Raw genomic sequence first — 14351 nt, forward strand, 5'->3', positions numbered from 1 at the left:
CATCCCCACTGCCTCCCAGAAAGGCTCCTCCCAGCTCACTTGAAAATGCCTTCCAGACACCATGGTGTGGTGCTTAGCCTCATGGAAGGGCTCAGGCAACTCTGGCCTCAGTCGTCTGCCCCAGGCCTGTCAGGATGTTACGAGGTGGGTCCCCTTTTCTTGCAAGCCCTGAGCAGGGGTTGCTGTCAGCTCCAGGCTGCCCTCACTTTGCAAGCCTGCCCTGCATGTGAGCCCCCTTCTGCACCTCTCTCTGTCGCTGGTCAGTTCTCTGCTTTGGATGTTCATTTTATTTGACTGCATCCGTTCAGATGACTCAAGAAGTCGCCCCTACTTTAAGTTCACTCATTGCCTCTGCAAAGTCCCTGTGGCAAGTCATGAAACAAATTCAGTTGTGGGATGAGAGTGTAGACATCTTTGGGAGTCACACTCCTAACCAACCACACTCTATCAGCACTTAATGGGGCAGATGCTGCATGAAGTTCACCCCAGGCAGCCTTGGGAACACACAGGTAGTGCTTGGTTTGTTCCTCTTGGTGCCAAAGCTTCCCTCTGAAGCCCGCTGCAGCCTTCCCCTCTGGTCTGGCAAAAATGTGTTCCAGTCAGATGGGCTGGAGTAGATGTGCTATGTTTGGTCCCAATGCTCAGTAAACCTGGCCAAAGCCACCTTCTTGGGAGGGATGTACTTCACATGCCAGGGGTCACCAAGCAGGCCCTTTCTGATGACCCACTTGCTCCACCCTCTAGAATATGTGACGTAGTGAGGTGGACTTGGTTGTATAAAAGCTGATGCCTGATCCTGCTGGTGTGCAAGGGCTCTCCCTTGGCCAACTGGGCACTGACTATAAGGCCCTTTGGGGTCCCAGCCTGGTCAGGTCCCACCCTGTATCTCCAGTGGCCAGGTGACTTCCAAGGTTGTAGTGGTGGGAAAGAACCCAGAGCCAGATGCCAACTCAGGCCCACAAGCCCTGAGGGTAGAGTCCATGGCCTGCTGTGGCCCCCAAACTCCTGGCTCCCAGCCAGCCCTGCTGAGCCAGGGGAAGACACCCTTGAGCTTCCATCCAGCATCCTGTGGTTCAGGACGTCAGGCAGCTATCCTGAGGAGAGGGAAGGTTGAAGCAAGTCCTGAGCATTTTAGATATAGGACGTATCAAGAAAGACATTCCATTGCTCATTTAATTGTGATCAGGAGACTCCCAGGAGTCACTGGGCTCAGAGCCAGGAGGCCACATGTGCTGGGCAGCAACCCTGAGGTGGCCTTCCTGAGCCCTGTAACTGTGGGCTGTATTGTAAAAGTGTCTGAGACCTCAGCCTGGCTACTGAATAGGCGAACCTGTGAAAGACACGAATTCAGCACTCCACTTTCCGTTAGTTCATCCTTCTTTCTTTGCACCATGGACCTCTGAGGCCCTGGCTAGGTCCATGCCAGGGAAAGACATGGATCCAGATATCCAGATGCCAGAGAGATGCACCCCACTAGTGCAAACTTAACACGACCTCTTGTGCATATTGGAAAAGACATTTAAAAAAATGGAAACAGAATTATTTACTACCCACAGCTAATTGCTTTCTTCAGGCCATAGAAAGGATGGAAAGAGATGCAACTCTCACACAATGCACACAGGTACACATACAGGTGCACACATGCACATGTACACAGGTAAACACAGGTGCACACATAGGCACACACACGAACTCTGGTACACACAGAGGTGCACAGATACACATACAGGTGCATATCGATATGCACAAAGAGACACAGATGCACACATGCATACATGTACATGGACACACAGGCAACCCAAGGAAGAAGGTGGGAAGGTTGTCAGCAGGTACAGTGCTCCTTACCTGGGAGGGAAAGAGATGTCCAGTTCATATAGTCTGTCTTTAAAGACAGATAACTCCTTGTCAAATTCTAAGAGCTGAGGAAAAGAAAAAGAAGAAAATCACATCATTTTGGTTTTCCTTGCTGGGGCACGGCAGTCTCTGTGCAGCAGGATGCTTGTTTCCAGAAACTGGTGGGGCTCAAACATTCAATGTGACATCTGCCCTACTCGGAGCCAAAAGCTGTCATCAGAAATATCTGGGAGTATACACCTCTCTAGCATCCAGCTGCCTCTGATGACTGCACTGTAACCTGCAGCACTCAGGCTATAGGCCCTGTACACACAAGACACACACAGGCACTCTGACAAGCATTCATCCTGACTGGGGCCCCAGCAGCCCTCTCAGGGTAGGACTTACTTTTTCAGAAGGGACCCAGCTTCCACTGTGCCCAGGGCCTAAAGTAACTCAGAGTGAGCAAGGTCAACTCTTTAACAGAACATAAAAAATGGGCCCAAAGGCCAGATGCAATGGCTTATGACTGTAATTCCAGCTACATAGGAGGCACAGGTAGGAGGATCATGGTCCAAGGCTGGCCCCAGGCAAAAAAGCATGAGACCTATCTGAAAAAATAGTTACAGAAAAAGGGGATGGGCATGTGGCTCAAGTATATAGTGCTTTTTAACAGGTGAGTTTAAATCCAATATCCCAAAAAAGAAAAAAATCCAATATCCCAAAAAAGAAAAAAAAAAAAAAAGGAAAGAAAACTGGTCGTGAGTCTGTAGGCAGGCAACACAGTCCCTGGGGGAGGGAACAGGCCCCCACTGACACATCTCTGGATGGCCACCATGCACACCCTGGGGATGTGGTTCATTAAGCACATCCCACCCACACAGCTGTGTGAGGGCATGGCACTGCATCCAGTTCCCTAAAAACCACACTGTGTCCTCGCTCCTTCCTGCCACCTCATTCATCATTTCTGAGTGTGCAATTAGCAGCCTTGTGTACACAGTAATTACTTGTGTGACAGGCTGCTACCTGTCCACCTGCATGGGCCTCCCATCCATGCTCTGCTGGAGTTGTTTTCACCAGGCTGGACCTGCTTCTGACCACCAGCCACTGTGACCTGGGGCCAGATAAAGATTAGGACAGAGGAAACAACTGAAATCCCCACAAGAAGATTTCAGTCTCACTCCTCCAGAGTCACATTCTGTGGTGTCCTGAACATTCAGGAACTGAAGATGGAAGGCCTCCATCCCTGCCTGGTGCGGCTTACATACCAGGGCTGGGGGTCTGGACCTAGTGCGGTGCCCACCTCCTGATGGTGGGAACATTCACAGTGCACAGTGTTGCCACTGGCTGGGTGGAGGACAGCAGGTTCCCAAGGTGCATAGGTGAAGCAGTGACAGGCTCAGGATGGCAGGTTGTGTGCTGGGGGAGGCTGTTGGCTTCAGTCCGGTGCTAACGTGGTCTTGGCTACATGATCAACAAGAAGTAGGACAAACACACTTGCTCTGTAGCTGTCTGCCAGTGTGAGATCAGTAGCTAGCTTTCCCAGAAGGCCCAAGTGGGAGACTTGGGCACAATCAGAGTTAGACAGGACAGTGGCCAATGGATGCACAGGACCAAAATGCCATGGCAGTCCCCAAAGTTTGGTGACACGTCCAAGTTTCAGGAGACACAGGCAGAGCACTGGTCTCACCCTCCTAGAGTTGCTAAATCTTCTCTGTCCTCCTACATTTATGGTTTATTTAAAGAAGAAATACAATCTCAGAGATGCAATAAAGCCTCATGTGAGATGTCCTGACCTGGTGCCTGGGGCAACGGGATGGTTTACATCACCACTGCATAAGCACGAGTCCCTGCCTCATTCTGTGTGTTTTCACACTTCACACAAATGCCCCCTTGGCTTCATTCTGCCCTGGTGAGAGCAGTTGCCTGGCAGGTGAGACCAGATCTCTATGCAATAAAATTCCAGCAGCGCTCTGGAAGGAGGAATGGACTGCTTGCAGAACCGCAAGCTGGCTCTTGGATCAAATCATGGTTCCTTCTGACAGCTGTGATTATGGACATCAGCTGTCTGCTGTGCTCCTGCAGGTAACCTGGTAGCTGCCTCAGGCTGCTTGTAGGGTCTTCTCTTTATGTCTGATGCTCTGCTATTTCATTCCTCCTATTCAGAAGTCTGCTTCCTAGGCAGTAATGTTCCCTGCTATTTGGACAGCCATGTGACTCCCCTGTGTGAGGAACAGACCCCTGCTCACCTCCCATCTCTGCCAGTCACTTTCTGCCACACTAAGTTTCTGTGCTATCTGGGCCACTCCTCCATCCATCACCCAGTTCATAAAGCCTTTCTTCAGTTGTGCCTGCTCTGCCTGGAACTCATCCACTACTGTGAGTCAAAAGCTTTGTGATTTCTGGTTTGCTGGTTCCTTTTTCATGGTGGATACTAATGTTTCTGATTCTTTCATTTTGTCAATAATCTAAGAACTTATGTTTTATAAGACATATTATAAGATACAAGATTATTATATAATGGCTACCAGTTACTCAAGCACTGGACTCCTTCAGGCAGATTTCCAGACCCTACTGAAGGAGGAACCTCACCCCACCCCTGCCCCATGCCCTGTAGTTTGGGACTGTGAGCTTGTCTTCTCTGGTTCTCCACTTCTGGAAATTTCTAGTTGTGACGTGAATGTAGGCCTACACTTGAGAGACTGCAACCTCGTGACAGGAAACTACAGACAAGGAGTTCTCCACACGCCAACTTCAGAGTTACAAGGCATTGGAGCAGATGCTTGGTTCTCTTCCTCACTTTTCTTTACCCTTTGAAGGAAGCTCCCAGAACCTTATGGAGGCCTAACCTCCAAAGAAGGGTGCAGGCAGAAGCCCTGGTTCCAGAGACCGGATCAAAGCCTGATCTAGTGAGTCACTGCCAGCTACAGGCCAGACCCCCATTCTTTCCCAAGCTCCCTGCAAGGAGATGCTATGTGGAGGCTGTCCAGGAACAGCAGGGCTGGTCATACAGAAGGGAACAGCCAGTGGCCTTTTCCTCGAGCTGTTTGGAGGTGGCTATAGGAGAGAAAGGCCTGGGCCGCCCAAAGAAGCTGTGAGTTGGACATGTGCTGCCCCATGGCCACCCTGCCTCAGAGATGGCACAAAGACAAAAGCCTGCTAACAGGAAACAAGCCTCTGCTCTCGAGTGCAGGGTGAGCTCCACAGCCTGTCTCAGCAATGCCATTGAGATCAGGAGGTAACGAAAGCCACTTGTTGAGCCTCCTCCTACCACCCAAGTGCTCAGAGCTGGCAGCTCCTGGGCAGCACCACAGTGGGGGCAGAGACAGTGTCCAGTAAGGCTTCTGCTCACCACTGGGCTCACAGCTTCTCATGATGCACTCAGACGGCTCTGGCACCAGCAGAGTCCATTCTTCCCAGCACTGACTCCATGGCTGACTGGCATCACTTAGGTCCCCTGCAGCCTGAGGTCTGCAGTTCTGGCCTGTCACCTGCCCAGGCTGTGGAAGTCATCAGGGCACAGCTGGCCTTTTGAGACTATGGGCCTGCTCCACCTTCACTCTGCTAGATACAACCTTGCTCTGCTAGAGGCAGCGGGGGGGTGGCAGGGGGAACAAAGGCCAGGAACACACAGATGGGGACGGTGCAGAGGTGGAATTTGAGCCAAAAGTAATTTATTTAGCTTCGGAAAACAAAGTGCTGTTTTTCCTGTAAGATGAAGCTGTCTTTCAGGGGTGGGTGGTCCCTGACGAGGCTGCCAGGATTCAAAGATGGAGTCTATGAGCACAGTGCCAAGTGGTGGAAGCATATGGATTTCTGGCTATAGTGAGAAGGTAGGTCCCGTGGGTGTGTCCTGGGCGCAGGAGACAGAGAAGGTAATGCACAGGGCTAGGGAAGATGTGGACCCTCAACTTCTGAGTCTTTCAAGGAGTAACCCTGGCCTGACCTGATGGAGCCCAGCAGACAGGGCACCTGGCACTGTGGGCCAGCTAGCCCTGCTGCTGTTTCACAGCATCTCAGATCTCAGGGCAAGTTCAACAGAGGGCACTTCCTACCTGGTTCTTATTGGGAAGAACGAGTACCACTGCTCTAACAGGAAGAGACAGGATGGGTTAGGCCCACCCACCCCTCCAGCCACACTAGGACTTTTCCTCTGCCTCATGGGATCTTCCTTTGTGCTCACCCACAGGCCAGGAACCTCTTGGACACAGGAGGACAGACCAGCAGGTCCAGCTGAGGGCCCATAACTCCTGCTGGCCATATGACTGGGCTTTTCAGTCCTTCAGCTCCATGGGGGTTTAGGTCCCTTTGCCATGCTGTCGTTGCAGCTCTTTGGCAAGCATTCTATACACAGAAACATACATGTGCATACATGTGAAAACATATACCTACATGCAACATACACACAAGCATGTGCATGCACATGCATGTGCATAACACAATGCATACCTGTACATACATACTCATGTACACACACAGATACACATGCACACAGATGCACACACGCATATACATTTGTTTTGCCTTAAAATCTCAGGTGGGGCTGAGTATAAGCCTACCTGCCTGCATGCTAATTATCTTTGCTTCTGTGCTCTTTGTGCATCAGACCACCAAATGCTGGCATGACCACTGGCTGGAGATCCTTATGGCCAGTCTGGGATACCTCTGAAGGTGAGGTTACTTTACATCAATGTTTTCCAAATGCATACATGTGTGCCTGCACACCTGTGTGCCCATGTTGCGGGGGGGAATGCCAAGTCCCTGAAGACCATATGCAGGGTACCTTTCACTGTCACCCAACACTTTCAATAGGACACTGAAGAGCTGTGTTGGGGTCCCCGAGAGCCTCCCCAGGTGTGTATCTACTTCTGAAGCGGCCAGAGCCTCCCTCAGGCCTCTGCCTAGAGGTGACAAAGTGGACATCATCATTCAGGGGGCAGCTGGTATGGCAAGGGCTTGCTTAAAATTTTTGGCTAAAAAGGAGACATAGGCTGAGATCAGGATAATCACAGTTCAAGGCTAGCCCAGGCAAAAAGTTCATGAGACCCCATCTCAATCAACAAAAGCTGGGCATGGTGGCACATGCCTGTCATCCTAGCTACGCAGAAACTATAAAGTATAAATAGGAGGATCACTGTTCAGGCTGGCCCAGGCATAAATGTGAGATCCTATTCGAAAAATAACTAAAGCAAAAAGAACTGGGGATGTGGCTCAAGTGGCAGAGTACCTGCCTGGCAAAGCACAAGGCCCTGAGATCAAACCCCAGTACCACCAAAAAAAAAAAAAAAAGACACAAATAAGTATATGCACATACTCCAATAAGCATAACTTCAAGCAAGTTACAGGGAAGAGCGGAAAGGAGGTATGGGCCTCTGTACCCTGTGCCCATCCTGTCGGAGCACAGCCCATATGTGCTCACCCATCACCCACACCTACCTCATCCCCAAGTCCCAAGACCTGTGCTGGAGGAGACACCCCTGGCACTTGCCCTCGATCGCCCATGGCTGATTAGAGTATCGTCTTCCATACAGAGACACCCTGAAATTTGAAAGTGTGTAAGCGCTGATCTAACAATTCATACTAGGCTTCCGCTGAGTGCTTGCTGGTGAACAAACCAGACGAGCCTTCTGGTTTTTTCCCTCCTAGCCTTCATATCCAGTGGTGACAGAGGAGGTTAATAGGACAGCCACACAGACAAATGCAAAACTGCTCAGTGACTGTGTGGAGGGTGGGTGTGGGTAGGGCTGATGGATCCCTGGTTGGTCAGCTGGCTCTGACAGGCCAGCAGGACCTCCACCCTGTGCAACCAGGGTGGAGAATGCCCCAGGCTCTAGGCTACCACATCAACATGAAAGCCACTGCTGTCACCAGTACGAAATATCAGATGTGAGGTGTTTCTGATTGGAAATTACATTGCATTTCTGTTGAATTGATAATTTGTATCTCTTTGAGATTTTTCACAAACATGATAACCAATTTCACATGTATCTTAAACATTCCTCTTGATTACAAAGTGAGAAACAGCACAGACCGTGTGTGGACAATGATAAAGCAGCTGCTGGCCATACGTATCTGTCAGGAGCCGTCCCAGCTGCACAAATTCCACTGTTGCTGCAGAGACAGTGCACTGATAAAGAAAAAAGAGCCCAGAAAATCAATGCGCCAGAGCTCGGGCGGTTGCTAAACACACAGAAAACATCTCTGTCCAACAGGCCAAGCGCCTCGAAAACTCCCAAGCCCTGCCCTGGGACAGCCAAGGAAAATTTAATCTCTCCAAATCCTCACCAGGGCACTCCATCCTGCAGCCCTGACAGCCACACTTATAATTAATTATACAATTTCGATGGGAATATCGACTAAACAAAGCTATAAATCATAGAAAAAGTCAATAGGCATGGACACATTCAATCATGTCCCGGGCAATGATTACTACTCTTAAAATACAATAATTATTTTCAGGAGCCAGCTTGAATTAAATTTCTGTCAGACGGGTACAAGAACGGTGGTTGATGAAGGACACGATGGATTTGGGGCTGCGTCCAGCACAGGCACATCTAGCCTGCATAAGGTGGTTTGTTTCAGAGTTCAAGGCGTAGTGTGTTTAACCAGGCCATGACGATGAGGTTGCCATGATGCTCATCAGCTGTTCACCTTGTCCCTCTAGGCTTGTGGGGACAAATCCTGGGATTCTGGGCCTGATCCCTTCATGCTCATGCATCAGTGTGCCTGGGGAACTGAATGGCGGCTGGGTGAGGCCACAGCCTATGGTCCCATTCACATCTGGGTTTTTGTAGAAACCACATGGTCTCCCTGTGGAGGCACAGGCCACCCGGGCTTCAGGTGCCCCGCAAACCACTCTTTCTACCTGAGATTCCAGACATGGCACAAGACAAGCATGGGGGAAGGAGGGTCTTCCCAAAATCACCACATGGAAATCTTTTACTTCAACTCAACTGTGATTTTTTAATATTAGAATCAAATTCAAAAGTTCTCCTGAATATTCAAAGTAATTTTCTCCTTAAAGGAAGACACGGAACAATGTCACCTGATCAACACAAAACATTATCACAGTAGAATGAGAATGATCATTCCAATGGCAGCAGCACATTTTCATTTAGCTGCTAAGAGAACCATGTAGCTCTTGAACACACACGAGACACCACTTGGATGTTTCTAGAATATGTGGACTCCCCTCTTCCCAGCTCTGCCCTAGCTTACGCTAGTTTCCCCTCATCTCTTGGAGCTTCCTTCTTATCAGTCTCTTTGCTCTTTTTAGAATGTCCTGTCTTCCTGGCCAACCCAGCATCCTCTGAGGGATCCTTCACTCACTTCCTGCTCTGCACAGGGTCCCAGGTCACCCCACTCTCCTGGGAGCCCCAAGCACCCCTCCCTGGTCTTCTCCAAGTTCAGATGGCTATAGAGCTGCAAGGGATGGCTTCTGCCCTCTGGGCACCTGACCTCACATGTGGTGTGTCTCTCTTCTCTGCTGAAATGAGCTAGAACACTGCCCTGTTCATGCAGACAGTAGGCAGGACAACATGGCCACTGCCCTGGGCAGGGGGCTGCCCCTCTAGAGGGAACCACCATTGAGACATAAGTGTCTGCATGAGGAGTGTGTGGAAAGGCACTAGAGAAGGTGAGGAGTAAGGAGGAGGGCTCATGTTAGGGCACAGCTACTGGACAGAGCAGGGAAAGAGTGGAGAGACTTCCTGTAGACAAGCAAAAGTCGATCTGGTGTGATCTGGAGTGATACCAGCGTCTCAGCTTCCTAGGCCAATGGGGCCAAAGACAGGAAGGCCAAGGCCTAGCCAACTGACTGCAGCAGCAGGAGGGGCTGGGCCATGGTCAGAGAGAGGGGAAAGATTAATGTGCTATGAGAACTAGACCAGGCCAAGCTAGGCACTGATCAGCAAGTGAGGTAAGGGAGTCAGGGACTTTTCTGCGTTCTGGGTTGGATAAGTGGTAGATGTCACCTCTAAAGGGAAGAAACAGGATAAGCTGTGGAGCTGGGGACCAGTGGGTGGAGGCAGCAGGTCTACTCCTGCATGGGTGGGTTTTTAAGAATCCAGGGGATATGAGGCTGCTGGTATCTGCTGGAGAGCTGGGCAGTCTCCTTTCACCAAGTACTTGGATGTAGCCTGTTCTGTTCTAAGCACTTTTCACACACTGACCCATGAATCCTTGTGAGGAGGAAACCGAGGCACCCAGCTAGTACAAGATAAGCCAGTGAGAGTAGGCATGTGTGCACACCCTACCGGGCCTAACCCACAAAAACTAGGTCTATTCCCACCACTCACAAACCTGCCAGTGTGGGCAGCTTCCTGACAGCAGGAACATTCTACCTTCTTACCTACCACGTCAGTCCCAGTGGGGCAGCTGATTATGAACAGCTTGGATAATTCTTCAATTTTTAGAACTTGCTATTTTTTTCTTCTTTTATTATTCGTATGTGCATACAAGGCTTGGGTCATTTCTCCCCCGTGCCCCCACCCCCTCCCTTACCACCCACTCCCCACCCTCCCTCTGCCCCCCACCCCCTCAATACCCAGCAGAAACTATTTTGCCCTTATTTCTAATTTTGTTGTAGAGAGAGTATAAGCAATAACAGGAAGGAACAAGGGTTTTTGCTGGTTGAGATAAGGATAGCCATACAGGGCATTGACTCACATTGATTTCCTGTGCGTGGGTGTTACCTTCTAGGTTAATTCTTTTTGATTTAACCTTTTCTCTAGTTCCTGGTCCCCTTTTCCTATTGGCCTCAGTTGCTTTTAAGGTATCTGCTTTAGTTTCTCTGCGTTAAGGGCAACAAATGCTAGCTAATTTTTTAGGTGTCTTACCTATCCTCACCCCTCCCTTGTGTGCTCTCGCTTTTATCATGTTAGAGCTCGCTATTAAATGTCATGGTCACTAGCTTGGAGTTGCCCAAGGGGAAGAGTGCACACCACAGACATGGGCCACTGCTATTCCACATTCACCAGAATCCAGAATCCAGTAAGTTCTGTATAGTTATTGCATAAAGCCTGGAGAGAATTATACTGCAGTAAGAAATGACAATTGGAGTGCAATGAGGCCCCTCTCAGCAATGGTCTACATGAGGCCCTTGCAATGTAGATGGTCGCATGTGGCCAGGGCTGCCTCTGGCAGGGCACATTCTCATTAACACACACTTTGATTTACACATGTATGCTCATGCGCACATATGCTTACACACATCCACCCATGTACACACTTACGTGCACACACAATTATGTATATATGCACATGCATACACCTGAACTCATGAGGCATGTAAGCATACAGCTGTACACATGTACTCAAGTACACACAAATGCAACACACACACAGGAAGGTCACACAGGGATGTGAGGAGCCTGCAGACACCCATCACTGCACATAAGTGGCCTCTCCCCATTGAAAATGAAACCTCAGTCCCTGCTGCTCACCTGAAGCCAAGGACTCCTTGGCTCTGTGTCTTTGGCAGCCAGGACCTTACCTCTCCCAATAGGTGTCTCAGGGTTGACTGGTGAAGGGAGTGTCAATGCTGCCATTGACAGGGCATGCTCCAGGCAGCCATCCCAGCTGGATCCAGACCCAGCCATGCCCACAAACCCAGAGCTAGAGGAGTCCCAGGATAACTGGCCACAAGCCTAGAAACAAAACTTACCGCAGTGCCGTTGTTGTCCCGGAAGACATCCTGATTGAAGTAGTCAAAGAGCTTCTTTTCCAACTGGAGTACCACCTGCCAAGTCAGAGTGGCCTCAGCACCCAGTGGGTGAAGGCATCCATATGCACCTCCCTAGTGACCTCCTCTCATGGCTCCAGGCATTTGCAGACAGCCCTATTCCCCAGTTGGGCATGGCTGGTGGCTGCCCTGAGTCACTAGTCCCCCGTCATGGGCATTTACCTTCCGGTCATTGTCTGACTCCCGAAATATCAACTTCACAACTTCATTGGTGTCAGCAGCCCGGATTGTCTGCATCGTGGCCTTTGTGCAGAGTGTCTGCGGGAAGACACAGAGAGAGCTCAGTCCCAGGAGAAGGTCTGCCTACATGGTACCCCAGGTCAGTGTCACCCTGAGGCCACAACGGCCAGGGCCTTCCAGATGCCTTCAACTGAAAGGGAAGGCACTCAGCATTGTTTCACATGGTTTTATACCCTGTGCCAGGGAGCCCCCTCAGCTGCCTTAGCTGCCACAGAAGGCACACAGTGGCCGGCAACTGTTCCAAGTCCTAGTTGAGTGCAATGGCCAGTGTGACACAGACAGACTACACTGTGCCCTGCGCTTCCACAGGAAAGCAAGGGCACGGGCAGTGTCCACACCCAGGCTGCACAGAGAGATGCACAGTGGGGGGTCTGGGCTAGTTGCCATCAAGGGACCATGGACCTCCTTTGGTCTACCCTGGGCCTCCCCCATGAACTGGCTCAGCTTTGACCTTAAAAGTGACTGGAGGAAACAGTCTGAGCAGGTGTGTTTTAGCTACAGCAGAAGTGAGAGGGATGAGTGAAGCCACACTGTGACTCTGTGGTCCCAAGTCTCCCTGTGCAGCCAGTCCCTGCAGTGCAGACAGCAGTGAGGACCATGGCACTGGCACTGAGTCCCAGGGGTCTGGAGCCAGATGGACAAGAAGGCAGGTACTCTCAACCCCAGAAAGCAGTAAGACGTTCTGGCTCACACCAGGAGCTGGGGGTGCCTGTGCACCCAGAGAACTGAGTGGCAGGATGGAGACAAGGACACAGCAAGGGCAGGGGCCACCACTGCAGCCCCGCCTCCACCTCAGCCACCTCAGAGGGCTGTAGTATCTGGATAGCAGAGGATAGGCAACCTCCCTGTCGCTTGCTTTGTGTGTCCTTGGAGGAAGGTCTAGGGTAAGGAGCAGATGGCCCAGCTGATTGGTTAGTAATTTAGACCTGCTTAAAAACTTCTTGTTTTAACATCAGTATGTGCAAGAAGCAATCAAGAGGGTTACGCTGGAAAGGCAGGACAAAGCTGGAGAACCCCCAGGCAGAGGCGCTCCCTCCACACAGCAAGGGTGACAGATACAGAAATGCTACAAATACATCTGACAAGGAAGTACAAGGGAGCAACAAGGGAGAACCACTGGGAGGAGACTAGGCTCTGTGTAAATAAGGAGACACCTCAGGACAGGAAGAGATACCCCAGAGTGTGCGGAGAGAACTCCAGAGTGCAGGTAAACACTCTAGGGTGTGCAGAGCTACCCTCAAGGTTTGGGGACTAACTCGGGCTGGAGATAACTTTTGAAAAATAGTTCACGACTAAGATATGATTTGCATGAAAATAAACCTCAAAAACCTGTTTTTGAAAAAGAGAACATAGGATTTTTACTTTAAAAAGACCACTGCAACAGACATAACTTTTTTTTTTGGCAGTACTGGAGTTTGAACTCAGGGCCTTATTGTTTGCCAGGCAGGTGCTCTGCCACTTGAGCTTCTCTGCCAGTCCTCTAACTTTTGACTTTTCAAGTCTTTGTATTGCAGGAGCCTTGGGGCCATGCTGCAAAGGTTCAGCACCTTTGCTCCAGGGTTGCTAGGAACAAGGGTTGCATAGAGCCAGCTGTATGTGTAGAGTCCTGGTCCAGGGCCACCACTCCCACAGCACACTGCAAGACAGGCATTGACATTCAGGGCACAGGTCGCTAACTTGGCCAAGCCCCCCAAGCAGCTTCTGGACTCCTGTGTCATAAGTCAGTCTGGTTGGGGAGGATTAGGACAAGAACCCAAACAACGGGGGCCACCTAGGCCACCCTGGCCCTGCAGCCTATGGAGGTCCTGGCCCCATCCAGATGCTAATGTGCTTAAGTGGCTTAAGCCCCTTTCTGGGAATGTGGGAGGAGGCGGCAGAGGCCATTGTGGCAGGCCTAGGTTCAAGAAATTCATGTTTCTGCCTCCTGGAGGCATCTGCTTTATCTTACCACTCAGGCAGCTCCCAAAAGAGGTCTGAAGATCCCTGTCCTATCGTTTATTCCTGCACCCCTTCCAATGGAGCTGCCTCATTCACAGGTTTTAAAGAAGTGATCAGGGGCTGAGCAGGCAAAGCTGCCTTTCCCTTCCATTTCCTTCCCTTCCCCTTTCAACTGGAGAAGTTGTGACTACTCATGCAGAAAACTGCAGGCTGGGCCTTTCCGGCTCAACTGCTATGGAAGGGATTTTGCTCTTTTGAAATGAAAGGAAAAAAAAAAAAAAAAAAAAAAACCCAAACGCTGTTTTTAAAAAACCATCAAAGATTCATTTCACCATCATTGGCAGCACCAAAGAGCATTTTGGAAAGGGTGGCCTGGCACATGGCCTTATTGGCCCTTGAAGGCCCACTCTGCTCCTGGAATTTGCTGGGACTGCTGTGTGCCAAGGAAGCCTGCCTGTCATGTGGACCATGGAGTTTCTGGTTTCTTCTTGCTTAGACAGCTATCAGAGCATGCTGCCTGGTCCTGTATCCACAGGCCCAGGGCACCACTGACAGCAGAGACAGCTGTTTTCTGTACCATCAAATCACACAATTTTTA

At 50.3% G+C, this 14351-nt stretch overlaps 1 protein-coding gene across 3 annotated transcripts in view; it reads right to left on the minus strand.

The window, feature by feature from the left end:
- The window catches only part of Inpp5a (inositol polyphosphate-5-phosphatase A), a 203507-nt gene that overhangs the window by 12494 nt on the left and 176662 nt on the right, over positions 1–14351 (minus strand). Inside the window, exons 10-13 of one of the 3 annotated variants that reach the window (XM_074078028.1) lie at positions 11738–11833; positions 11498–11572; positions 7865–7960; positions 7296–7371 (exon numbers count right to left, since the gene is read on the minus strand). In XM_074078028.1, the coding sequence (XP_073934129.1) occupies positions 7342–7371; positions 7865–7960; positions 11498–11572; positions 11738–11833 (297 nt within the window). In that variant the 3' untranslated portion in view covers positions 7296–7341. Of the gene's footprint in view, positions 1–1845; positions 1920–7295; positions 7961–11497; positions 11573–11737; positions 11834–14351 lie in introns of those variants that run through there. The other 2 variants (XM_020182976.2, XM_074078027.1) reach the window with 2 other exon arrangements.

This window comes from Castor canadensis, chromosome 7, assembly GCF_047511655.1.
Source record: "Castor canadensis chromosome 7, mCasCan1.hap1v2, whole genome shotgun sequence".
Taxonomy (NCBI): Eukaryota; Metazoa; Chordata; class Mammalia; order Rodentia; family Castoridae; genus Castor; species Castor canadensis.